General features: G+C 40.6%; 3 protein-coding genes across 4 annotated transcripts in view; 2 read left to right on the top strand and 1 right to left on the bottom strand.

Moving 5' to 3' along the window:
- Nucleotides 1-1,127, top strand: part of cbln18 (cerebellin 18) — a 3,327-nt gene extending 2,200 nt beyond the window's left edge. The window contains exons 5-7 of the mRNA XM_034868154.1: nt 163-251; nt 349-429; nt 642-1,127. Coding sequence (XP_034724045.1) covers nt 163-251; nt 349-429; nt 642-791 — 320 coding nt within the window. The 3' untranslated portion in view covers nt 792-1,127. The remainder of the gene's footprint in view (nt 1-162; nt 252-348; nt 430-641) is intronic.
- Nucleotides 1,128-3,498: 2,371 nt separating this feature from the next.
- Nucleotides 3,499-10,273, top strand: tagln (transgelin). Of its 2 annotated transcripts, XM_034868158.1 has the most exons (6): nt 3,578-3,771; nt 7,855-7,897; nt 8,782-8,970; nt 9,121-9,292; nt 9,480-9,582; nt 9,707-10,273. In XM_034868158.1, exons 2-6 carry the CDS (start codon nt 7,886-7,888, stop codon nt 9,843-9,845), a joined length of 615 nt encoding a protein of 204 aa, XP_034724049.1. In that variant the 5' UTR covers nt 3,578-3,771; nt 7,855-7,885; the 3' UTR covers nt 9,846-10,273. The 2 variants fall into 2 exon arrangements, with proteins under 2 accessions (XP_034724050.1, XP_034724049.1); XM_034868159.1 differs by lacking the exon at nt 7,855-7,897 and having other exon boundaries at nt 3,499-3,771.
- Nucleotides 10,274-11,351: 1,078 nt separating this feature from the next.
- Nucleotides 11,352-26,847, bottom strand: pcsk7 (proprotein convertase subtilisin/kexin type 7). The gene is made up of 17 exons (XM_034868118.1): nt 26,725-26,847; nt 25,011-25,318; nt 24,145-24,381; nt 22,600-22,734; nt 22,231-22,396; nt 22,012-22,102; nt 21,719-21,773; nt 21,448-21,586; nt 21,252-21,352; nt 18,319-18,486; nt 17,934-18,038; nt 17,693-17,795; nt 13,550-13,706; nt 13,277-13,371; nt 13,008-13,113; nt 12,648-12,765; nt 11,352-11,804 (listed from the first exon to the last, which is right to left on the bottom strand). The coding sequence occupies exons 2-17, from the start codon at nt 25,257-25,259 to the stop codon at nt 11,547-11,549; spliced, it is 2,283 nt and encodes a 760-aa protein (XP_034724009.1). The 5' UTR covers nt 25,260-25,318; nt 26,725-26,847; the 3' UTR covers nt 11,352-11,546.
- Nucleotides 26,848-27,814: the final 967 nt, after the last annotated feature.

Here is a 27,814-nt window from a genome sequence, read left to right as displayed (position 1 = left end):
AATGTATGAAGTGCTTTTATGCATGTTAAAACTCAAAACGGGTCCGTCGGGACCCTAACACCATAGGAAGGTTAAGGAAGATTTACTCAACATTTGAAAATGAAAGCCTTGTGTAAAGCATGCATCCTTGCAGTTCTACTTACTCTTCTCCTCCCTCTCTAGGTGTCTTCACTGCCCGTACTGCCGGTGTTTATGTCTTTTCCTTCACAGTCTACTCTTATGTGACAGAGAATGGGCGCCTCTACCATAAAGTAAATCAACCAGACATACTTAACAAATAACATTCTGCTGGTTTACCTGCATAGCAACAGCAAGTCATTTGTAACTTCTTTTTTGTGCCATCTGTAGGTCCAGCTGATGAAGAATGGGAACGCCATTGCCAGCGTGTGGGAGGACAATCGAGAAGATAGTGAAGACAATGCCAATCAGGTAAAAAAGAAAAGAAATTCAGATTGTTTCAACAAGAGGAAAGTGACGTGATTGGACAAATAGAGATTAAATGTTGCAGTTTACAAATCAAATTCTAAATTTGTGTGTGTGTGTATCTGTGTGTGTGGGTTAGGGTTAATGTCCTTCTATCCTTGTGATTTTGACATGTTTATGAATAGCTACATGACACTCTTTACTGTATATACGTTTAGGTGGTGGTTCTGGAGCTGCAGAGAGGTGATCAGGTCTACGTTGAGCTGGCATCCGGAAGAAAGCTCTGCAAATACTTGGAGTATAATATCTTCACTGGTTACATATTGTACCCCCAACCCTCCCCCTACACCATTGACTTTGGCTTCTAAACTTTTAGAATCCACAGGACCATAAATAAATCAATTTATCCTATCCTCTCGGAATCATTGAAAACAAACTACTGTTCTTCAGCACCACAAGAAGTAGGCTTTTGACCCGTCATGAGACAAGCCCCACAGTTTAACCCCTGCAGTAGAAAGATACTGCCGTACAGCACACACACATACACTGGTGGTTGTGTATGCAGGAATTTATGATCCAACACAAAGACGCGCACTCCTACATTTTTGCATAGCAATAAAAACAGCAAGTATCATGTTTGGAAATATTTGCATCATTAACAAATATATGAGCAAATACATGAGCATGCATGTGAATAAACTGCCACAACTACAGTAACAGGAAAGTGTGACATTGTTTCGATTTGTAAATGACAACAGTTATTTTGTCATTTACCAACACAGACACACACACACATACACACATAGGATTACACCGGAACCAGGGATGGAAATATAGGTAGCAGTGAAAGGTATTAATACAATTTTGGAATGATAACAATTGGGTCAGCGCTGCCGCTGCCAGCATTTGGCCTATGACAATATTTCATACCAGTGTCAACAAGTGCCTTTCATGGAAGCTTGTTACAAATGAATATAAACCACAGGCCGACTACTGGGAGTAAATTAACTGAGTTGAATAAATACATGACGCAGGAGCAGCTAACACACATTCTGCGCACACACACACACACACACACACACACACACACACACACACACACACACACACACACACACAAACACACACACACACACGCACATACACACACAAACACACTGTCAATACCTCAGCATAAAATTGTAAACTAAAGACTTGCATTCCTACTTTTGCTTCAGTAGAAGTAGCCTACAAGAGTATCATCACCATAATAGCTCATTTTGACCACTTCATATGGCCTATTGTGGTAGAATCTGTAATCGTGCATTATGTAACTACAACTATGAAGGTTAAATTTGAAATCACATTCATTTCACTGATGCTTTTATCCAAAGTGACTTAGTGAAGTGCATCAAACCATTAATATATATACGCAAAACTGCTTCAACTGCTATATTTTAGAAACAAGAGCTAAATAAAGGTATATTTATTGTTTTTGTTTTCATTATATTTTCATGGGCCAAGATGCAATCTGAGAAGATGAGTTTTCAGTCTGGGACGGAAGAAACAAAAAAAGAAATTGGTTAAATAAAACAAATACATAAATCAACTACATATTATGGAAACGCTCAAGTGGAACACAGCCCTGTCATTCTGAATGTAGCGAGTGGAGCAAACACATCCCAGGGATGCAGTGATGTAAATGCTGAGTACTTTAACATTTTGTAATTCCATCACTGGAGAAAAAATCAAACAAATATTTCTGTTAAAAGAGACATGGATGAAATATTGCACAGATAATGTGTGTTCTATACCACTTTATGCAGTATATTTTTTTTGATTTGCTGCAATTTAGGCAAGTAGGAAAGATAAGACCAAATAGATTTAAAAAAAAACGTTTTCTTATGCTCACAAGATAACGTTTGGTGATATTGGCTAGATAGTTTTCATGATATAAAGAAATTCTGCTTTGATTAGGCAAAAGGCCATCAATACAGACAAGTTTTTGTGGTCAAAAGAAAACTAATTGCATTCATTGAGACGTCTGCTTTGTTTTGTGTTGTCTCTGAAGCCCTCTAATGTGTTTCCGTAAAAGTAGATATATATGAGCTTTGCACACTGAGTGTGAGCTGTCTTCAACTTTCCACTGAGGGAGCGAAGCCAACTGCAGTTCAACACCTCTTTTATATTCAAATGGGAATGCTTCCAAAAGGTGATGAAATGGAAGTGATGGAAATGTCATGATGGTGGTGGAGGTGTACACACACAGCTACTGAAGAGGACCCAGGACTTACATGGCGTTCTCTGCCTGAATGATGATGCCTGCTTCTCACTCCCACCTCTTCTCTCCCCTCTGTCCTCTTCTTCTTCCTCTCCTTATTCCTCTCCATTCTTTCTTTGTCCCTTCACATTTCTTCTCTCCTCCCCTCCTTCTTCCTCTTCTTATTCCTCTTCTTGCTTTCTTCTTCTCCTCTTCCCCTTCTTTCTCTTCTCCCCTACCCCTCTCATCTCCTCTCTTTTTTTCCTCTCCTCTCCTCTTGATTCCCATGCTCTTTTTCTTCATCTCCTCGCCCACTCCCTCTTCTTCTCTCTTTTCCCCCTCTCTCTTCTTCCTCTCCTCCACATCTCCTCTACTCTTTCTCACTCTCCTCTCCTCTTTCTTCCTCTCTTCTCCTCCTCTTTTCATTCCCTCCTTAATGTGCAAAAATGTGGAAACACTTTTGACACAGCTCCTACCCTACAATGACATGGAAGCAACATTATAATTCTTTGTTTCCACATCCAGTGCCTCATTCTCTATTTTCTTCAGGTCCCATCTTTTTCTCTCTCTCGCCATTCTACTGGCTACTCTCTCTCTCTTTCTACTCTTCCCTCTCCCCCTTTCCATCAGCCCGCATATACTCCCAAAAAACCATCTTGCTGCCACTTTGAAAAAGGAGGGATGTGGTGAAAGTATTTGGAGAATTCCTGCTGACCAAACCAACGCTGACTGGCTGCTGTTAGCTGTCTCTGCTCTACATGGAACAGCTCTACCCAAATAAGGCTGGGCTTTTTAACTTGGGGAAGAGACACACAGACAGGGAGCTGCTGAAAGGCCATGCCCTTTTAAGGATGAAGTTTCCTTTTTTCCTTCCCCTCTCTCCCTCCTATTTCTTCTTGACGCTCCCTCCTTCCTCCCTCCCTCCCTCCCTCCCTTTCTCACTCTCTTGGTAGACTAGTGAAGTCATCTCTCCTCATCTGCACCTTTTAAGCCGGCTTTTTGAGAGGGAGGTCCCTGCAAAGCATATACAAACACTCATTTAAGCATCCGTACTCAGCCCTACACGCTGCACTAGTAGCCAGCAGAAAACTGACCTATTCCTTCACACAGTGAGTATACTTTACTTTTATTCCTCCATACAAGATAAAGCTCCTGAACTGGATTTGGGACAGGCTTAGTAGGACAAAGTGGTTGATAGCAAGAGGCCATTGCTTTATAGACTAGTCAGTCAGTAGTTTTTAGGCCTTCCTAGTTTCACATATGCATGTGTTTCCTTCATCTTCTGTGTTTGAGTATAAAGGGACATCATCAGACGTTTTAGTCGTTTAAAAAAAAAAAAAAAAACTATGTAATTATCTAACACTCCAAGGAGAGGTCAGATATAAACACGTTGAGATGCATCTTGCGTTTGACCATGAGTTAAATAGTACCACATATGCAGTATGTATATAATACTTAAGGTTGTTTAACATGTCTAAGTTTTAAGTTAACTAAAGTTTCTGTATAGTACATGTGAGTATCATATCTATTGTGTGACTTGCTGTTTCATTAATTTCTGTGTGGGTGTCAGAATTCATTTAGGTAAATACGTTGCATGTGATCGATCAAGGATTGTTCCATTGTTCAGTTTAATCATGATCATCTGTCAAAAAGTGCTGTTTTAATATGGAGTCTGGTTGACCACAAGCTGACAGCTTTTACTGGGATTTTCACAACAATCTTTTTCTGACAGAGGAATGTCTTATTGCAAATAGTTTATCCTTAATATGATTCAGGTGTTTTTGAGGGTTAACATGTTTTCCATGTGAAGCGAGGAAAGGAGAAGTAGAGCGGTGAGCCAGACAGTGATGCATATCTCTGTCAGAGTACGTACTTTTATTTGCAAAAGCAAATGATCCACTGCCATATGGAAGACTGTGAATGCACAATGCTTGAAAGGCAATCACACTTCTGATGAGCACACAGATGCAGATAGACAGACGGGCAAGTATAAATATATTTCAGAAAGGCATATTGTACATTGACACACACATGCAGAAGTAGATCCACACAAAATATTTAAACTCCAAACTTTTATCTTCTCTTTTATAAACATGGTAAAGCTTGATGTTAAAGATGTCTGCACACCCAGTGATTCCAGTAAAAGACCCGGCCATCAGTAACATAATGGAAGTTCCAGTAGGCTGCATAGCTTCTAAGCAGCAGCAACAGGAGCAGATAACACTATCTCCACTGCCAATCCTGGGGCAGAACAAAAACACAGCAGGACAATATAAGGCCGGGAACTAACCACATCCGTGTAAACAGTGCAGGGGCTCTGGCACTGGGCTGAATTAGACAACACTATTTACACTTCAGAGTCAGTTAAAATGCATGGGCTCAGACACACAGCAGCTATAATGTTTGTCAGAATAATCAGAACCATAGAGGGTCTTGGCAGCATTGGCAGCAAATGCTTCCAGTGCTCATGACAGTCTGGCATGTCTAAGCAAAGCACCAAATTCTTTGGAGCTGGCAAAAACCAGAGCCATGTAACAAAAGAGGCCTGAGCCTGTTGTCTACTGTACTGTACATCAGCTAGCAGGGAGAGCCAGAGGACTCCAATGACATCCACAGTGATGATTGGTACTTAATCTATTTAAGCTTTATAGCTGCTTTAGAACTATCCCTGGCCTCGATGATAGAATTATTACAGCGAACAAGTCATTATACGGTGGTTAGCTAATTAACTGTAAAAGAGGCGAGGCCGCATGACGCCATGTCCTCTGAGTCTGCCACAGCTGCCACAGCCCTCACACTGGTTTCCTGTTCTGGCATTAGGTGGATTTACCATGGTAATAGAGAAACAGAGCAGGAAAAACACAACTGAGAGAGATGAAGGGCTGGTGGTAATGAAGTCATGTTTGTGGGATGAGGTACTTTCGGATGTCTTAAGGGAACATTTTAGGCTTTTTTTAACTTTATCTCCATATTTTCCTTTTTGTAGTTAATTATTCATATTTAAAGTCATTAGTTTTACTTTATTTCTCACTTTTTTCAGTGAATCTTAAAAACATTTGATGACTTACGTAGTGATACTTCTTTTCTCCTGCATATTGTTGTGATTACTATCAGTAGATAAATAATTAATACTACAAATAGCAGTAAAGTACACGGCACTAGGCTAATTATTTTATAGTATAGACAGATGTTCTGCATGACTAGTTTGATTCTATTGTAGTACTAAATGTTGTCATTGCAGCAGCACAAGTTGGAACAGCACTAGCAGTAACAGTAGAAGAGGTAGCTTTTGTACTAATACCAGTAGTAATTATAGTAGCAGCTTATTTGAACGTTTTTATATACGATGTAAAGTAAACACTGCCTTAAACAGTAAAAAGAAGCAGCCAGACAGCACAGAAGCTTGTATAGCAGATCATCCTGAGTTATTGGACCTGGGATGGGTTCCAAGGGTAACAACAAGTCCCTAGATACGTATAAATACCAGAAATAGAGGACAGGCCCTAATGGACTCATTTGACCTCTTAGACTATTATGTGATGTTTGCATGGTTGTCATGCAATGCACACATGCAGACGATGCAGAACTAAAGAAAATAGTGCTTCTCTTCTCTTCATAAGACATGAGAAGTCATTGACTGCACAATGTGGTGAACAACTTCTATTTATTCCCCCAAAAAGAGTGTAGTGTGCGTGTAAGTTGCAATTGTGGTTCAGGGAGTAGTTTACTACAAGAGGCTAGGAACAGAACTCAGAAATCAGTGATTGCCAGAGTCAGTGAACTAGAAGCCAATGGAAAAAAGACAAGTTAACTGGATACCAGACAAACTGTGCTCTGTAATAATGATTATATAATGAGGCATGTCAGTGGGAACACCAAGAGGTACGAGGGTGTGTAGCAGAACAGTAAGAGCGAAAGGCAGACAGATGAAGATTAAATATAGTCTCTGAACTTGTGGTTGCATGTAAGAGAGCGTGTTGCCCAGCATGTGTGTTTGGTTTCTTGCGGCGTGGAAAAGCACCACAAGAACATTAAATAGGGTTGGAAACACTCTGGGCAGGAATTCATTAATGCTATTGGCATGCAGACTCTGTTCTGCAGACATGTAGCATATCTAGTTGCAGTGGTGGAACACATATAAACTACAAATGCTTTATAAACCATTACTACAAGGCAAAAATAATCCACTACTACTAAATCCCAGATTAAAAATGTGACTTTACTTATTGTTAGCAAAAGTAAAGAAAATGTGCTCAGCTATTGAAAGTAAAACTACCCAAAGTATTCATTGAGCGTGCATCAACTATTCGGTCATAGGTAATTTGAGGGTCTTTCAAATATTTGTGTTATGGCCCAACTCTTTACTACTTTGGTTCGTTCCCATCATTCTCATCAGATCATCTCCAGCCCCAGAATGCTCTGAAAAACACACTACAGCAGACTCACAAAGTTTGAGGCTAGCTGGTGAACACAGTGGAGCATTTAACAGCTATTATGCCAGATATTATCCTGAGGGCTATTAGACTTGTTTTGACCAGGTGGACACAAAACACAAATTCCAGATTAACCACAATGTTGCTTCCTGTCTGTTGGATATGTAAGTAACTTCATGCTAGCAAGTTTGTCATGTTGATTTAAAAGGATAGAACACGCCAGCATTTTGTTCACAATCTAGCTTGCCATATTGCAGGTCTGATGAAACCTTTCTATCTACAGTAGGCTATGCCCTCAGATTAGTTCAAGATGAAATATATGGAAAGAGGAAGGAAGGGAGGATGCAAGGGAGCAATAGAGAAAGAGAAAACAAAGAAATTAGGTGAAGTGTAGAAAGAGGAGAAAGAAGAACTGGAATTTTAGCTACATTACTCGTTACTTTTCATATCTATCTGTGTATCCGCTTGGTGTGCATATTGGCGATATAGGAGACAGATTTATTTAACAAGACTTACCGCAGTCCAGTCTTGGCCGATCTTGACATTCTGTCACTGAATACTACAGCCAATGGAAAAGTCTCCTGACCAGTGCAAAAGACTGCATGTACCCAGCAATACAGGACATGATTGCATATTATTCATACACTGAGGTTTGTTGTTGCCCTTGGTTACAACATTTCCCATCCTATGCCAAGGATGAGCCTCCTCCAGTCAATTCCTGGGTTTAACCTTTAACATTTGAACTTTGAACCTCCCCAGGAAAAGGAAGTTGAAGTGGCCTGACATCAAGATGGCAACAAAGGTTGGACAGTGCAGACAGCACTTTGATACGGGTTTGCACTTGGCTGCTGGCCCAAAGGCAATAAGAGGCAAAAAAGTGCTGGCAATGATGTACTTATGTGTTGACAGAGAGAGCAAGGCAGAGAGAGAGAGAGAGAGAGAGAGAGAGAGAGAGAGAGAGAGATAGTGTGTGTGTGTGTGTCTGTGTGTGTGTGTGTGTGTGTGTGTGTGTGTGTGTGTGTGTGTGTGTGTGTGTGTGTGTGTGTGTGTGTGTGTGTGTGTGTGTAATAGAATAATATATGCAAAACAAGCTGCCTGATAAAGAGCTCCCATTGCACACCACTTTGCCTCAGACAGAGCAGGTCCTGATAGGGCTAAATGGTGTGTATTAGGAGACACAACGCTGGTAATAAGTTAAGTGCTGGCCATTTTCGCTTACATACACGCTTTTTTTTCCACACGCTTTGGTGTATGTAATATACAGCACAACATGTATGTATATGTATGGAACCAGTGTTTGAAAGCAAATGCTTTCAACTATATCATTCCCACACCTATGCATGTTTGTGCATACAGGCTACATGCAAATGTTACTGTAATGTGAACGTAAGATATTGTTGGCCACCTAAAAACAACAATGTACAACGATATACAGTCTGCTGTAATTTGTCAGGATGATACCAGTAAAAATTAAACTTCCCATCATCACATTTACTTCGAATACATATTTTTTCAAGAGATTATTATGAAAAACAACGTATTTTTTCTCTCTCCTTTACTTCATCCCTGTCTCCTTTCCCACACTGCCTCCCTCACCCATCCACCTCCACTGTATAATCCATTTTCTCAATTCACCTCTTCTTCTCAATCTTTTCAATCTTTCCACCCTCCATTTCCCATTCTCAGGGAGTCGGCATGGCTAACAAAGGTCCATCCTTTGGCTTGAGCCGGGCGGTTCAGGACAAGATCGACAGCAAGTACGACCCTGAGCTGGAGCAGATCCTGGTGGAGTGGATCAGTCGTCAGTGTGGCTCCGGTGTGGGAAAGCCAGAGGCAGGCAAAATGGGCTTCCAGGCCTGGCTGAAAGACGGATGTGTGAGTGCAACACACTTTTTGATTACTTATTTGTTTTCTAGATGTTAAGATTTCCTAAGGTTGTGGTTGTGTAATGATATTTTTTTATGCCTTTCTTCCTCTTCTCCTTCCATACACTCCATCCCATGTCCCTCCATCTGGTCTCACCAGGTTCTGAGTGAACTGATTAACAGTCTGTTCCCCGGAGAGAAACCCGTGAAGAAGATCCAGAGCTCCTCCATGGCCTTCAAACAGATGGAGCAGATCTCCCAGTTTCTCAACGCTGCCGAGAAGTATGGCGTCACCAAGACTGACATGTTCCAGACTGTGGACCTTTGGGAAGGTGAGATGGGTTTCATGTTCTTCATTCCTCGGTAAACATTTAATGCAAACATTTAATACCAGAAGACACGATTTGTCTTGGGTGTATCACTACTATAGTAAATAATCCTAGCTGTGTGTGTGTTTGTATGTGTGTGTGTGTGTGTGTGTGTGTGTGTGTGTGTATGTGTGGGTGTGTGCGCGGACAGCTAAGGACCTGGCGGCAGTGCAGAGGACCCTGTCCGCTCTGGGCAGCTTGGCCGTCACTAAGGATGAAGGCACATACAGTGGCGACCCTAACTGGTTCTTCAAGTGAGTTTCAATACATAGGAAATGTCAACTGCTTTATTTAACTGATTCCGATTAAAACAAGTATTCAGAGAACATTGCAGTTAAGTTCTAAAAATTCGGTGCCATTTTCAATGATGGGTTGCAGGAAATCTCAGGAGAACAAGCGAGACTTCAGCGAAGACCAGCTGAAGGCGGGCAAAAATGTGATTGGCCTACAGATGGGGACCAATAAGGGAGCCAGTCAGGAGGGCATGAGCTATGGAAGAGCTCGACAGATCCTGTAAAATCACTGAATCACAGATGCCCAAAACCTCTTCAGCCCCTTACACCTTCTAAGCGGTCCACTACCACTCCTCTTTCAACGTAAAACATTTTCTGCTTTAGAAATGTGCTTCTTTCTAACAAGTACCCCCTACTTCCTGGTCTTTGAACTTGCCCCCTTACGTATACGTACTGGTGATCATCACAGAGCTCACCATGCTTAGACCCTTCCACTGCAGTCAGGACCAGTACAACTGAATGTTTGAACCTTAAAAATGACCCAAACAACAATATGATTTGCAAAAAGTTGAGCTTTTCCTACCTAATATGAAAAACCCCTGCTTTTACAAATAACTGAGCACTGTCTCATCTCTGATACATAACACGTCTGAATTATGCCATTTCTTTACTAGATTCTTTTTTTTTGTAATTTTGATTCTGGATTCTAACACAAATATCAATCTTTTTACATAATTTACAAAAGGGATGTTCTTTCCAATTTGAGTGGTGACACAACCCATAGTGGACCAGTACATCAGTGCATTAACAGTATTGTTCCTTGTTTATGGTTCCTTCCTACCACTTCCCACAATGCTACGCCTGCTGTATCAGTGCCAATATTTTTGTACATTGTCTTTAAATAATATGAAATACATTTCTGAATTGACTTTGTGATTCTGAATTATTAATTCTGTTTGACCATTCCAGGATATAGGAAAATTAGTACAACCATTTACTGGAACTTTGTTTTACTACCAATTTTTCAAATGATCATTTTTTCAGGTGTGTCTTACACACAAGACTTACATGCTGGTAATGGGCACGTAAAAAATTATGGAAAAACTCCACAGCGCAGTGTATGTTCAAAAATGCATCTAAATCATTGGAGTTGTGCTAAGAAGAGATCTCGTCAGACAGCAGTAACTCCAGCAAAAAAGAACTCTTGATGTACATATGGGCATGTTATCATAGTTTAACAGACTTGACAAAATGTGAACCTTTTCTTTTAACTCTTGTTTGGGGATTTTATATCTAAAGCTAGGTGGCATATAAGGCACATGTGTACATGTGATTTTGTGTGTAACCGTTTCAAAAACCAGGATATTCTGTCAAGTCTTTTATTGTCATTCAGATCACCTGTGACTTCAACAGCAAAATGCAACTGCCAACTTCACTCCAAACACTTCTTTCCATTAAAAAATTAGAACTTTTTGTATTATATAAAATCCATAAACACACTTAATATATATCTGTACAGCAGGCACATATTGCATATATATTACACTTCATAAAAAAAATACATATACAAATCCCACACTTGAAAATCCCACTTCAAGTTTTAATCAGTAGTTGGTTGATAACCCCCAGACAAACCAAATAAAACCCTCAGAAAATACATCATTCTCTCTTAGAACCTCAAGATCACTTTTTCATCGAAGAGCGTGTCCATAACAAGCACACCATCTCATGTTGCACACCCACACACACACACACACACACACCACATACACGCACACTTTAATAAATGGAATGTTGGGAGTGCAGACAGTAATGGAGAAAAGAGTCCACTCTTCAGTCTGCACTGTGACCCCCCCCCCCCCCCCCCCCCCACCACAGATCAGGTTGACTGGAGGCCGGGTAGGCTGGGTAGGTGGGGTGGAGAGAGTGGAAGCCTGAGACGTCCCATGAGCATAGACAGTAAAAAGTCCTCATCTGTCTCAGTACTATGTTGCCAGCCGCTCTCCATTTAAAAGCGGCGCTTTGGTCTCAAAGTCCAACACTGTTTGCAACTCCACCACTGAGTCCCGCTCATCTTCCTCCCCATCCTCCTCCTCCATCGCCTCCTCCACTCCTCTCCCTCGGTGCCCTCTCTTGGCCCGCTGACCCCCCAGAAGGCCCCTGAGGTCCAGGTGGGCAAGTGTTACTTCCAGGGTGTAGTAGAGGGACCAGAAAAGAGCAAAGCAGCCCAGCAACAGCAGGAACTGGAGGTGAGGACAAAAGGAGAGAGAGAGAGAGACAGAAAGAGGAGGTAAATCCCAACAGCAGAGGCACTGGGTTCTACAAATCATTATTGGATGCATGTGTGGTTGAAGAAGAAGCCAAAAAGCAAGAATGCATACAAACAGCCATTCCGTGACCTTAGTGTTAGTATCCTTCCTGGTTTAGTTGCATGGATGGGATCTATTACTGGATGTCCAAGGAATAAATTGGCATCTTCGCTAAAAGCAAATACACATAAATACATCTCCAAAGATGCATGGATGGTACAAATTTTGCAATTAACATAGCCTTTTTAGACACAGTCATTAATGTCGGATTTCAGATCCACTTCCTGTGTTAAGGTGAGAATTATTAATTTTTTCACCACAAATAGTAAATGGCAGGCAGAATTTCCTGCTAGACGCATCTTTCCCTCATTTCCCACCGATCCAATAATTGTGTTTAGTTTAAGGCATCAAATGAGAGATCATGGTTATTTGGATATTCATAAATCTAAGGTGTATCCCTCAATAGATAAAAGATACAATGTATTAAGAAACTGTATATTTTCAACAGCTGTTTTAAACTGGCCAGGAATGTTTCTGTTCTTACTAAAGCATCTGTTGAAAAAAGTAATGTTAGGCTGACAAGTCCAAAGTACCCTGTAATTGAGCTTAAGTAGGCTAAAACCTCCATGCAGCAGTCCTCCATACTGCATACAGCTACATAAAAAAAAAATCCCTTTAATGTTGATCTTTTTAAGGTATTAGCAGTCTGGGTTCCAATATACATTAGATAAGAGTAGACAGAACGGCACAAGAAAAACAGAGAGGACAGAGAGACACCTTGAGGTTGTTGGAGGTGAAGGGGCTGATGATTTCTGGAGGGATGTCCAGGCCTGGAGGGCAGGGCAAAGAGAAGCTGCTATCCAGATACTTGCCACTCATAGCCTCCTCCACCAGCCTGTCAATCAATTGATCAATGCACAGCCAATCAACATGCAAACATCTTTCAAGCTTTCGTTTCAGTCAAAACACTGACTTTGAATCAATTCAGAAATGATGATGAAAAACTATTAATATATTATTTTTCTAACTAAATACTAAAAACTGCTACAAATGTGTAAAATGTGAATAAAACACAAATCCAATATCAAAACGGGCACTCAACAACAGAGGATCTCAACACCGGCAGCGAGGTCTTACCTCTGTCTGTCCTGGACCTCGCTGGAGCTCATTGAGGAACCATACAAGGTCAACTGCAACTGCTTCAACACTCCCGCAGCGGCACACTTCTCAAGTGATGGCTCCTCTACAGGAGCACAGAGAAAGGTCAGTGTGGCAGGTCAGGTACTGTACTCAAACAACATAAACAATGACTACCATACAAGAGACAGAAAGTTTCCACTCCTGAAAAAACATTCCCATCGCTGACACCTCATAGTGTTTGAGTCGGTGTGAGAGCAGTGTCTTACTGTGGTCAGATATCTTGAGGGTGTACAGGCCTTTAGCGCTCTCTCCCCAGCAGCGCACAGTGGAGAAAGTCCAGTCCTGGTAGCCTGCTGGGTCTCTGTTTGCAAAACACAGACAGACTTAATTAGACTGCAGTCATATCACTAGACATCTGAGGTACTGTTATAGTATATGATCATTGCTGATTTTCGTGCTTGTCTATACTACCTAACTCATTATTTAATTTGTACACAATTTGACTGTTTTAAAAAAGATACCAATGCATGGGTTTGTACCTATCGATGGCCCGGCGCGCCCCGATGACTGATGTCATACCGCTGGGGCAGACCAACACAATCTCCACGTTGCCACGGCAAGGGTGGGTTAATGTAATGGTTACAGCCACGTGCTCTAGTGTCTCCATTCCAGACTGTCTCAGTTCAGCTGCAGAGACTAAGGGAGAGGAGAGAGCAGCTTAGAGTGAGTGAATGTGCTTGTGTGTGTGTGTGTGTGAGAGAGAGAGAGAGAGAGAGAGAGAGAGATAATTTCTTGGATTGATGACAAGTCATGGGCCTGTATATGGAAACTTTTGATCGTTCATGATAACAAACGTTATAATATGTGAAAACATAACTATGCAGTCAGAAGTTACATTTAAGCACGGTAGAGACCTTTATTAATGCATAGAATGAAATGTAATATCTGTCTAACAATCATACCACAATATGAAAAGTATGATGGAAAACCAGTAGGGATGTTATGGTCGTGAATTATTTATTAAATCAGTTCTTAAAATAATTCCATAAATATATATTCATTTGAGTAATGGGACTTAAACAAAGATGAGAAACATAAAATGGATGGATGGATCAACCAATTAAAAAGTATTAATTCATTTAAGTTTTTGCTGAAAGTGATGCTTGTCTATTATGAGATGATGAACTCCCTAGTAACATACACAATGCATAGGTTTGAATTTAAGACTTATTAAGACCTGCATATACCATTTAAGAAATGTATTTAGAGTAATAAGACAAAACTGTATTGATCACACAATAACAATTATCATTAAAAAAACACTTTATAGTTAAAATATGATACTATAAGAACAGTGTTTCCTCTTTGTTGACTTTGTAGTGGCAGCCCACCGTAGAAACATATTATGGAATGTCGTTTTATTCAATAATAAAAAAATGAACTAAAACATAAATAAATTAATGAATACATAAATACATGCTATAAATACTTGCTATGTGAGAGTGCACCACAACCATAGACCGGCCGCTCGCGGTGCACTCTCACTTAGCAAGCCTTTTTTTTGCTGGCTCTGTTCCGAATGGGAGATAACCACGCCCCCTGATATGCATTGAAGAACTGGCAATAAATAGAGAGTGAAATAAATAAACGTGGCGTTAAGAAATAAAAGTTCACGGAAAGTGAAATAATTAAAGTAAAACTTTTTAATATATTTAACATTTATTTCATTATTTATGTATTTATTGCCTCATTTATTTACATCATGATGTATTTTAAAGGCATATTTATTTATTTATTCATGTATTTACTCATTTATTTATGCATTTATTCATGTATTTAATATTGAATAATATTGTATTATTCGATAACAATAACGGCATTCCACAGTATCAGAAATAGGGCAGACGCACACTGTTGTCGCAGTTGGCTTTAAAATTATCCTGCCGACATATTGCACCCCCCCTTTTGCTGCCGCTCAACAACAAGTATAACTATTCAGATGTTATTGGGCCGGCCCGTTTAACTCCACATACTGTTGTGTTGATGTAGATTCTTTTCAAAACGTTTTTTTTTTTTTCGAGTCGAACAGCTTCACCAAGAACCTCTCTGCGGTGGGTCCGTTTTAATTGAATAACGTTCAACTTGTCAGTTGTGTCAGCTCATCGTCCTGATATCAAACATGTGGAAACATTGTTGTTTGGAATGACTTGCCCCCACTACTAAAATAAATCCTAGAGAAAACACTGAAGAACTTAATTTGTTAAACTCATCTTACTTTTACATGACTACATGTGTGTTACACGACTCAAGTAATGCTAGATAGTTAGCATACTAATGTGATATGTAAAAAATGTTAAATATAAGTTACATTTAAATTGATTATGCTATGTCAAATAATGTGACAGAGAAAGAAAACAAGCTGCTAGCCAAGAAACACATCAAGGTGAGCCTGAGATAGTTACATTCTGAAAGACATGAAGATTAAAAGAAATTCCTTGTAAATGTTTAACATGAGACTAGGTATTCTTCTCTACTTTTTTCCTAGAAATATCAGTCGGTCTTTCTGACCACCTTCCGCCCTCCCACTGCAAGTGTTTGGTAATTTCTTGGTATTTCCCGGGCTCTGAATACTAATGAGCCGTGGTGCTCTCTGACCATGTAGGGCTGCACACAACCTCGGGGCAGGGAGGGTTGCAAAGGGACCAGGGAGCAAGGACTGTAAACAGAGGTGTGGAATGAAAGAGTCAGGGGACAGATGTAGAGAAAGAGGGAGGGGAGAGCTGCTCAGGAGATGAAGAAAAGTGGACGAGAGAGGGTGAGTCCAGTGAATGTGAAATTAGTAGACGCTGAGTGTGGAGGGGAAAAGGAAAAGGAAAGAGGGCAGGGATTGAGAAAAGATGAGTGAAATATCAACTAAATAACAAAAATAAAGATAGACAAGCGAAAAGAAAAGGATTTGGTAGGGATGCACTTCTAACACTGATGCTGTGCCATAAAAAAACAAACACTAGGGTGGTATGTGGAGCTTAGTATGCATGTCAAAAACTCATGATTAAAAGTCATATATTCAATAAGTTTTCTCACAAATGCACAATTGTGGTAGAACTTGTATCCAGATTTTTTAAAGTAAGAAAATATCCACTGGAAAACATGTGACCCGTTCAACACTTATCTGGAATTTGTTCTGAAAAAGGGCAAGAACATGAGAGATGCGGGGATGGTATCAGTAATACACTCCAAAATATTGTCCAGGCAACAGAAGAACCTGTCTAGCATCAGAGATGAGAGAATAAAGACGTATTTTCCAGCATATTGCCCAAAGATATAATACGCTCTGCACTACTGCTACTAATGAGGACTCTTAGAATTTACTGAAAGGCACGGAAAGTTGATGCTTGGGGGTCTCACAGGCACCATTAAACTCTGCATCAGAGAAAGGCTGACATATTTTCATGATATTGTGTTACATGAGTTACATCATACATCCAAGGATCAAATTAATAGTCCTCCTCCTTAAAAATGTGGTCGCATGCAGCAGTTTCAAATTATTGTCATATTAAGACTGAAAGAGATAAAAACACAACAAGAAGAAAAAAAGATACGTACAAATATGCCAAAATGCACAAAGATCCAACCAATTTTATATGGTATCATAACTTCAAGCATGCAACATGGATGGAAAGATTTAGTGCTCACTGTAGATGTACATGTTGTCCCCTCTCATGTACTTGCCCTTTTTCAGAACAAATTCCAGATTAGTGTTGAACGTGTCACATTTTTGAGGAACTTATTTTTAATCACAGTATATCTTACCTATACTTCATAAAAAACCCAGAACGCACCCACATACGCACATGAACAACATCATTTATTAAAACAACTTAACACATTTCCCCCTGAGGTGGATTGACAGTACCGAGGGGATGTGAAAGCCAGTCACTGGGCGCGTGTATAAACACACAAACACCCATTCGTAGTGACTGTGTTCCCATGGTTGCCAGCAGCTGAAATGCTTAAGGGGCAGTGCATTAGCCCATAAGACAGCCAAAACACATAGAAACTACAACAACAAACACTGCTGAGAAGTTTGAAAGGCAGACAGATTCAATGGCAAAACGTGTAGAAAGTCCTGTTGCATGAGAATGCACGCACACACGCGCTTGTGTGCGTAGACAAGCACGCACACAGCTTGAACGAGGAGAGAAAAAGCGACAAGGGAGAAGGAAATGTTTCTACAACAATGAGGTCACCATGAGAATGTGTGAAAATGTGTGTGAGGGGGAAAGAGACAGATCTCACACAGATACACAGTCAAATATGACAGAATCAGAACAGTGAGAAGTAAAAAAAAAAGGGACAAAAGCTAGTGGGTTAGGGAAAGTTGTAAAATATAAAAACAGATTGGGAAAAAAAAAAGAAAAAAAAAGTAGGAAGGGGGGAAATAGGAGGCAACCTGGAAAAATCTCCCCCAGTAATTCAATGAGGACGTAGAAACTCATACACAAGAGAACATTACCTAATATGGAAAGGCAGACTGGCGGAGGAATAAGCAGACAGGGAGAGAGAGAGGGAGGGAGGGAGGGAGGGAGGGAGGGAGTCAGCTACATAGTACAGAGTGTAAACTCTACAGGCAGCTGACCAATAGAGAGCTGAGAGAGTGAGAGAAGAGCAGACAGACGTACCTTTCCAGATGCGGATCAGCTTGTTGGGATAAGTTGAGATGGGCTCTTCCTCCTTTATAACTGAGCTCTGATATGACACGAGAAACGGCACCGACTCCCATACCTGAGAGAGAAGAGAAGAGACTTAGGGTTCCTGTGGTCACTTGTGGTGGAAAAAAAAAATCAATTAAATTAAATTGTTTATGTATTTCTATTTATAGCTGGTGGTTGCGTTCTGCTTGTGTATAATTTATGCATGTACCTTGGCAGCATTGACAAGTCTCCATGCACTGAGCAGACCAAAGCCGTGCTGGTGGCTGTGGTGAAAACCAGCTCCGTTCACCTTCCAGTCTGCACTGTTATCACACTGTTATAACACATATAGAGACACACACACAAAGTTTCCTTTTTTGTTTTTAATGCAACAATTTACATATAATTTAAATAAATGATCTTTAGAGATGTCGGCAGGGTCCAAAATGAACACTTAAACTACATTTTCTGTTTGGCAAGTAAATCTCAGAGGGCTATTCCCCACATGGCGGGTAAATGTTTGTACCAATATGGTTGTGTATTTTAGTCTTCATTTTGTTAAAGTTCCAGTTACTTTGTTCAGTTGCTCTGCTGCAACGTTTCATCAGGCTTACCTTGGTGGCGGTAAAGGTGATGATGTGCTGCACGTCCCTCCAACTGAGACAGGGACGGACCTGAAGCATGAGGGCCACCATTCCGGCCGCCAGGGGGGCGGCGGCGGACGTGCCGGTGTGGCCATCTGTACAGCCAGTCCCCTTTCGCATCGACCAGTCTGAGGTCACCTGCGGGGACAGATAGATGGGCTGGGTGGGGAGGCTACAACCATGGAGATTTATGCACAGTACAAACAAAGTGCAAACAGCTCTGGCAGCAGGTCAAACAAAGTGGCACTCACATATGCAAGTATACACAAACCTTTTTTAACCGTTTATATTCAACACAAACTATCCTTGAGCAGGAAGGTTCTCCACCTACACCAACAGCTAGCAAAGAACACTTCATCAGGCGCCAGTTTCTTAGACATATTTACTGCAGGAGCTGTTTGTGTACAGTTGATGGAATGAATGAGGAATGTATGACAGTCCTTTAAAGCCCTAAGGACCAAGATACAGTTTTTTTTCTGAAGCTTTAGTACTGTTCTCAGAAGTGTGTGGTAATATTTCACTGGCATAGTACAAATAATCCAACTGTTCACCAAAAAGTATCTCTTTTCACAACTCTAAGTACATCTGACATTTGGATAGGATTTTCTTCTCTATTGTCTCTATTGTCTTCTCTACTAACATTATGCTCATGGTTTATAACTGACAGTCAAAAAAATGTTGCTGTATTTATATATACTGTATTTATGTTTTTTGCCTATTATAATACAATACTCACTGCTAGTACCAGCTCTACTCGGCTTGGCTCCCCGTCGTCCTTTTTGCATTGCGCATTTAGTACCGCCTCATGCGTGAGGCGAGCGTGGCTGGTCGCCATAGCAACGCTGCAGGAAACTGCAGTGACCTAACGCAACACATGCGGAACGTTGAAAGTGTGTTGTTTTTTATTCTCGGCATGTGGCTGTCGTTGGGGATAATACTAAAAAGAGTACCTGTTGGCAGGTTTCATAAAAGGCGAGTAGACTAGAGGCGAGCCGAGCAGGTACCATGTTATAGAAAAAGGCCATTATTGTTGGTAACTTACAGTAGTGCACGAACCATCAGGGCCACAAAGGACCACTGTGTGTACAAAACAATAGTCTGGATGAGGCTGGTGATGACATCACTGCTGAACAATATCAGGTCTGGCATGGGCATTCAAGAATATTTCTCACAAGGTGCATATTCTATGAAAACATACATTGTGATGTGGAAAAAAAGTTATTTTTCACTTCTGCTAACAATGTTTTTTAACAGCCTTTATAATTAGACATAACCTTACAGTAATGTTGCCATAAAAGTGTATTTCCTACATCGCAGATTGGGGATGATGTCTTCATTGATCCAACTTCTGACGGGATAGGAATTATGGAAATAGTTTGTTGTTGAATTTGATGTACAGTTACATTTCTGCCTACAGTAAAGTGAAAACAGTGACGTAAACAGATCATTTTTAGCACTTCAAAGGGTAATTTTAAAATATGTACATTGTTTGGTCTTGGACTAAGTGATTGTTACAATATCTTAACTGATGTAATTGCATAACGATATGTTTAGGTAACTTAAGAAATGTATTTGTTGTATTCCACCAAAAACTTAGTGGTTGAAACATTGGTCTTGTAGTGAACGACAAGCCAAATAAAAGGAGAATCAGTTGCTATGAATGCAAAATTAAATAATTTACAAATAAGATCAGTTGAGAGTCTTGTACACCTTACTATTGATACTATAGCAAATAAAACAAAATATTGTTTTACAGGGTTTGTCTAGAGTGTATCTAGTGAACAGTAAAATCCACCCTTATGCAAGGTGTATACAAGTATTAGGAGACATGTTTTGTAACTCAACAACATTTAACACATTTGTGTTATAATTTCCACATGCCACTTTATATTCAACAAGAAACCCTGATTCTCTTAAGGTAAATGGTTGAATCTAGAATATATAATCCCGTGTCATGTTTTGGTTAGCCACAGCTATTTCTCAGGCCTTACATTGATAAAGAATAATTGATGAATCCGTATGAGTAGAATAAAGTCAATAAATTAGCAGAATAATTAGAAAAATTAGATGCAAAATTTGCCATCAGCTACATTGTCGGACTCAAAACACTGTGATGCATTTGTGAACGCAGCTGTTCTTGGGAGACTAAATATCCTCAGAATAATTACAGTGGGCAGTTTGTGGTAAGCACTTGGCCTGTGAGTATGTTGTGGTCAGTGGTGGATCAGTCTTTTCCAGAGAGAGACAATCCTGGCTAAACTCTTCTCCCCCGTGCGCTGACATCCCTGGGCCAAACTGTTGCCATGGTGACACCCGCAAACAGTGGGAAATGAAGGTCAGTGGCTTTGATGGGCCCTTACTCCTGTCATCATCTGTCATTGTTTCAGATGAAAATAGTCTCTGCTCCTCCTTATGTGGAGCTGCGCTTTTACAAAATCTTGTAAAAGCACAACCTTCAAGTAGCTCATAAATGTAAATGTAAATGTGCTGTATTTATATAGCACTTTTCTAGTCTTAACGACTACTCAAAACGCTTTTACATCTACAGGAAACATTCACCATTCACACACATTCATACACTGTGGCCGAGGCTGCCATACAAGGTGCCACCTGCTCATCAGATAAACATGCACACACATTCACACTCCGATGCACAGCACCGGGGGCAACTCAGGGTTCAGTGTCTTGCCCAAGGACACTCCGTCATGGGACTCCAGGGCAAGAGATCGAACCACCAACCTTCCGATTGGCAGGCAACCGCTCTACCACTGAGCCCCAGCCGCCGACTCCTTGCTCTCCGGTTTCTTATGAAATTACTTATTTATTCTCTGGTCTCGTCATCCTTTGTGCATGTGTGTGTGTGTGTGTGTGTGTGTGTGTGTGTGTTTTCCAGTAAGACCTACAATGCTCCTCAGCTTGCTTTCCCCGCTGCTGAAAGTGACAGCCAGCATTGACGCACACTCTTCAGCATAGAAGGGCATCCTGCCTTTCTCATCGACTGCCCCTGCAAAATTTAATTATTTATAGTTATGGCCCAATGCACACATGTCCACACTCCAAACACAAGCGTACACACGCCTGAGGGCCTGTGTGTCTTACCGATTGTTATGGTGTAGATGGAGTTGGCATATCCGTCAAAGTTGCAGTTATCATTGTATTGCCCTCCATTGCCACTGGCAACCACAAAGATGCTGCCGAAACCTTGTCTGCCTGCAATCACTCCGTGCTGCAGCGCCGCCTGTCGAGGAAAAAAGGTCATGCTGTGATGAAAGGTCTTTCTACATGCCTACTCCTCTGTAATTGATCTATTGCAGTGTACTGCCCCCTGCAGGACACAATCAATACTTCACAAAAACTGTCTTTCTTTTACCTTGCCTAGGGGATGGGGTCCATCCACAGTGTGTCCGTCATCATCTGGACCCCAACTAGAGCATACAAGAGTCTATTTCAGAATCCCAGCAAGACTTGTAAAATATGATATTATGGCACAGAAAAATACATGGAAATAAAGACATAAAAAATGCTAATAAATAAATTGCAATAGAGCAAACAAAGGCTTGTGGAAACAAGAGACACATGGACATCGGTTGAATTTTATGGTTTATAAAAGCCATATTCCCAATGGAAAACCCTAACAGGACCAGAGTGCGATGTGTTTGTTACCTGCAGCTGTAGATGTCGTTGACCTGGTAGTGCTTGTTGAAGGCTATGGCCTCAAGGCTGTCCGTCAGCGGGCCATCCAAGACTCTGATACCTGAACACAAACAACAACAACAACAAGCAAGAGATGTTTCAGCCATACATTTACCCCAAATCTCAGCTTCTTTCTGAGTGATTCTTAAAACTGAGACATTCAAGTTTCAAATTCACAATTGTCTCTACCTGCAACCTTGCTGCCATAGGCCACCCCAACAGCACAGAAGCTGTTGTTGGGAACGGCTGCGATCTCTCCAGCACATCGTGTACCGTGGTGGTTGTCACTTTGGATGTCTGGGTGAGGCATTGGGTCGGGGTCATTGGAGTTTAGGTCATAACTGCCCTCTGCACTCTGAGAGGGTTGAAAAAGGATCGTTGAAAAATGTGTGTCTGGTTTACTATCTACTAGTAATGTTGTGATTATATTAAGACTTGGTGCAGTAGAGACACTCTCACAACACAGTCACTGAAATGGCTTCTTGCCTTCATTGTTTACAAAATGTTTAGCCATGACAGCAGGACTAATAGCTCACAGTTCTATTAGTTTTGACTTACATAGTTAGGCTGGATGTCCTGGTGGGTGTGCTCCAACCCGTCATCTACCACCACCACTGTGACTCCTTGGCCAGTGATGTTGCGCTCCCACACCCCTGTTACATTGATGTCCATACCCTTATTAAGGTAATTGTTCTGCAAGAACAAGAAAAGTAACAAAAGGATAATAAGGGGGAGAATAAGTGCAGGATTTAAAATGCAAGTAAAGAAACTGAAAGTGAGGTAAGGGTTCCAAAGTGCAGGCTTGTCCCGCCTCTACTTTTTGGACAGCACTGACTAGCCTAAGTATCACTATGGAGTATTTACTTGGATTGCACTTTGGTTGTCTGCTGTTTTTGTAACTAGAGGAAACACACTGTGCAACCAGGTGGCACATTAGGTAATGTAACACTAATCCTAAATTGTTTTATTCCCCCAAACCTTAACAAAAACCAGCATTCTTTTTATTATCTTGTTTTAAGATGTCTATAAGGTTGTCTAATATTTAGAGAAGTTAATATTATTACGTCCACCAGGGAGGTCATGTTTGGCTTTCTGTAAGAATCCATTCATTTTGGAGCCGGATCCAAATCATGGGGTGAATAAACAAACCATTTCTCTCTTTGAATAATGATTAATTACCACAACTCTCACATGTGTATTCAACTTCACCAAGCCCTTTATGCATACAGGATGCTGGGTTAAATGGAAATTGGAAATATCTGGTGTGACTTTATATACTCATACTGTACTTTGCATCCTGATTGAGGTGTTACAACAGAGGAGAGTTCAAGAGGTGTGGGGGGATATGTGTAAAAAATTGATAAATTAACATCATACAGTCCCAGAAGATATCATTATCTATGAGTGGCAAGCTATGTCAGCAGACTTTTAATGGTGCTAATTTAGCAAAGTGGCTGAAACAATAAGTAAAACAAATAACAGTACTGATCTTTAGGTGACATTACAACAACCCATTTGATGAACTTGTATGGGGTCACAGTCTCCCGATGGCTACTGATTGCTATATTGGTTTCCAAATAGGCCTATATGTTGGTGTTAACATGTTACTAAGAGATTAGCAAAAACATTTCTGACTTACTCCATCCACCTCTCATTGACAGGAAAAGTCAATGATAAAAGCACAGGTTGGTGTAAAACAGGCTCCTTATTGGCTGCCTGTTAGACTGGTTCTACATAAAGTGCTAAAACGATCAAACAATGAATATTGTGGGTACATTATGTTGTTGGGGTAAAGTATCCATTTATTAATTCTTGGCAACCAAGTTCATTTTAGGCACTGATCTAAGGTAAGTCTGACTACTAGACAGCTAGTGAGTGAACAAGATGATCCCAAACTGGCAAGTTGACTGCATTAATATAGCACCTTTCTACTTTACAGTACTAAGCCCTTTACAATTCACACACACATTCCTGGATGGTGGTGGAGCTGCTATGCAAGGCGCTGGCCTGCCCATTAGGACCAACTTGGGGTTCAGAGTCAAAGTCTTGCTCAAGGACTACCTCCTGAGTCACAGCAACATACACAATAGTCTAGATTCTCACCAGGTGCCACTGTTTAGGGTAGTTGGGATCATTGAAGGCCATCGATCTCTTAGAACGGCTCAGAACTCTCTCCTGAGAGTACCACAGGACATGAGGGTGGGCTGCCAGGACGTCCCCAGGCCAGACACTCTTGCTCCAAATACCAGTAGCAGAGGCAGGCTTGACAGAGCACAGCAAGTAGTGGCCTTCTAGCTGTCCAACCTGACCCTGGTTTTTCAGCCCAGCCTGCTCTGCTACCTGGGATAGAGAGAATACTCATGATAGGTACAAATTAGACTCGGACAAAACTTTCCCCAGTCTTCATAAACAGGCGTTCCGATGGTCTGCAGCTGTAAGAATGTTGACTGGTACTAAGAAGTGTGAGTACATTGCCCCAGTGCTAGCCTGTCTTCATTGGCTCCCTGTCTCCTTTAGAATCCAACTTAAGACACTACTGATCATCTTCAAGGATCTTAATGATAAGGCACCGTCATATATTACAGATTTTATTCACCGCCACTCAGGCCTGAGGTGTCTTAGATCTGATGACACATATGTCCTGTATGTCCCACGATCACGCCTAAAACTAAAATGTGACAAGCATTGTATTTGCTGCTCCAAAACTGTGGAAATAGTTGCCATTAGACATAAGATGTGCTCCATTACCCTAGTTACTTACTTACATACTGTAAATCCTAGAAAGAAAATAAATATTGTAGCCCGCCTAAATAATTTTTTATTTTTTATTTTAAACATGTCAGAACAGAGAATTAAGTCAATGTGCTTTAGGAAAATCCACAGAGAGACTACCTCGATAAAGATTAACACATGTATATATCTAGTAGTAGTAGCAGTGGTACTGGTGTAGTGTTTGTGAAGTAATGTACCATGTTGGCTATCACATCCAGGTCCACAGAGCTCTGTTCACCATCTTTTTCCTCATGATGTGGGCCAGAGTGTAGCCGGACGGCCCAGGACTGACCCTGGCCGCAGGAGAGTGACCGCCAAGGTGAAGGTGGAGAGGAGGCAGAAAGGGGAATCGATGGGGCAACAGGAGGCAGGAGGGTCAGAAGCAAGAGGAAGAAGGAGGACAGAAAAATAAGGAACAGGAATGTAGGAAAATATGATGTTGCCATGGCAACGGAAAGTGACACACAGGGTCAACCAAATGAGCCTTCCTCATCTGAACAGCAACCTGGGAACATAGACAGACGGGGAGAAAAGAAGGTCTTGTTAGCTGTGAAGGCAATGACAACAGGCCGCTGGTTGCTCATCATCTGTGTGCTGCATTCAGAGGCTACTTATTACATTCACAGCAACGCACCAACTGGATGGGAGTGCAGAGAGCTGTGGCCGCAGCCCATGTGATTAACACTCTGGGGTTACATCAGTGGTCCTGCACAGAATACTGTGAAGTGGCCTTTACAGATGAAGGCTATCTATTTGCACTGTTAGGCTAGAAAATTAAAGAACTGAATGCAAGCAAATGGTGGGGTGGGTGTCTCTTAATTAAAGGGAGCTATTTAATTAAAAATACAAACAAAAGGTACGCACAATGTAGGTCCCTTCAGTCCAATTCATTGGCACGTTTACCAGAAACCTTTCTAAAAGGGGGCCTGAGGCCCCACGGCAATTGCCTGTTGCCAGATGGTAATCCAGCTTTGACTACAGGTAGTATTCAATACTATTTAGTTCTGTTAACTATTTTACCTGAAACTCAAATGTATATAATCACACAAACCTGACTCTGACACTCTAATTATGGATACTAAAAGGTATTACTACTACTACTACTACTACTGCTCAAAAGGAAATAATAAGATTACTAAGGCTATCTAGCTAAGCGTCACAATTTCAAGTCAGGAGGAGCTACTGTAGAATTAAACCATGATTTACTAGATCTTTTCGATCTTGTTTTTCCTGTTTTAATTAACACAGTGAATTGTATTGTAAATACGACTTACATCCCACGCCCAAATTGCCCTTCAGCAAAACAACGAACACCTGCCAGCTGCTCTTTAGCCACACCTGCCTGACCACATCATAAAGGATCCATATCACAAACGTGACGACGTTAGATAGAAGTGTTATGAACAGGTCCCCTTTCATACATTTAAATAACGTTGAAATTGACAACAGTAACGTTAGCTTTGATTCAGCTGCTCCAATTCAGCGTTCTTTTGGATTATCAATGGTCCAACCATACTATATGCTGTTAAACCGGTTTAGCTCTATCGCAGGCTAAGCTAGCTTTGAATTTTGCTGATTGTTTAGTTTTTGTTAAGCCAGCTAAAGTATAGGTCAGCTACCTAGCTAGCTGAGTTTAGTAATTTAACGGACTGCGACTGTGAGACTCTAATGTTTTAGTTATAAAAACATAAATGTATTACTATAAACTAAAAACAAAAGAATACAAGTAAAAAGAAACGTGGAAGTGGGGGACCCAAGTTTCAACTAACCGAGGCATTGTTGTTGTCATAGTAAGCTAACGTTAATAGTATCCTGACGCTAATTGATATTGCTGTTCTTTAGTTAGATATGACAGTTCGAATCAGTAAGTTAGCCATGGCGATTCATTGCGATTATACAATGGTACCTTACCTTTCCACTAAATTCGTTTTTCATCTGTTCCTTTGTGAGACTGAGTGTCACAATAAGCTTGTCATATCATTTCCCGTAACACACAAGTTACAAGCCATGCGTACTACGTCGTACAGTTGTTGCGCAAACGTGCTGCGTCAGACCTGATTGGTTTCACAGTGCTACCGCCCTAAGGGTACCGTACATGTATAAGATTTTAACTATACTCTTATAAGATATTATAAGACCATATACCCATTCATAGACTGCAGTCTATGAATGGGTATATGGTCTCATACATCCATGGTCTAAATATGAGACATCAAAAATACTCGGAAGGAAGTCCTTGCTTCTCTGTGACTTTTTATTTATTAATCTAATGTTATATAAATCCATTTTTTTTGTTGTCGTTTTTATAACGTTTATATTGTATTATGTAAGTATTATCAGCAATATCTTAGCATTTTAATGTCTATTCAACAATAAAAAATTATCTAAAACGTTTTGAAGGATATAACCTATAAAATTAACATGATACAGAAACACGATAAACTGAATTAGCCCTCCTATTACTACTGCTGCTGCTGCTTCTTCTACCTGGTCCACAGTCTGACAGCTGACGCAGACTGTGTGAGTGCCCACTGCTTTGTGTGTGCGGGTATGCATGTGTGTGTTTACTTTAATGATCATAAAAAGCATCCATAAAAACAGTTTGAAATTTGTTTTATTATTATGAAAGACCCTGTCAAATATCCATACATTTCAGTTGATTTTGTACTTTAATTATGCATAATTTCTTCAAACAAATTCCCAGCTATTCAAATCACCACAAACCAATTATCAATAATCCCTCTTTGATAAGAAGTTCAGATAAAGGCAAATAAATGGAAAATGTTTGAACATTTGAAGAAGTAATTTTAAATAGAGGTGCTTATTCATTTCAATTAGACTAATTCTGTATTGGAGAGCGGAACCAACACCAATAACGATCTTTCATCTTTAATTGGGTTTGCACAGTTCTTAAAGTTTCATTATTCTAGGATCTTAGTATGCAAAATAATTGAAAACAACTCCACAATGGCCTAAATATCACCAATAATTACATTTGACG

The sequence above is a fragment of the Etheostoma cragini genome, chromosome 3, assembly GCF_013103735.1.
Source record: "Etheostoma cragini isolate CJK2018 chromosome 3, CSU_Ecrag_1.0, whole genome shotgun sequence".
NCBI lineage: Eukaryota > Metazoa > Chordata > Actinopteri > Perciformes > Percidae > Etheostoma > Etheostoma cragini.
Note: the sequence above shows the minus strand (reverse complement) of the source record. Positions and strands in the feature narration are given on the sequence as shown.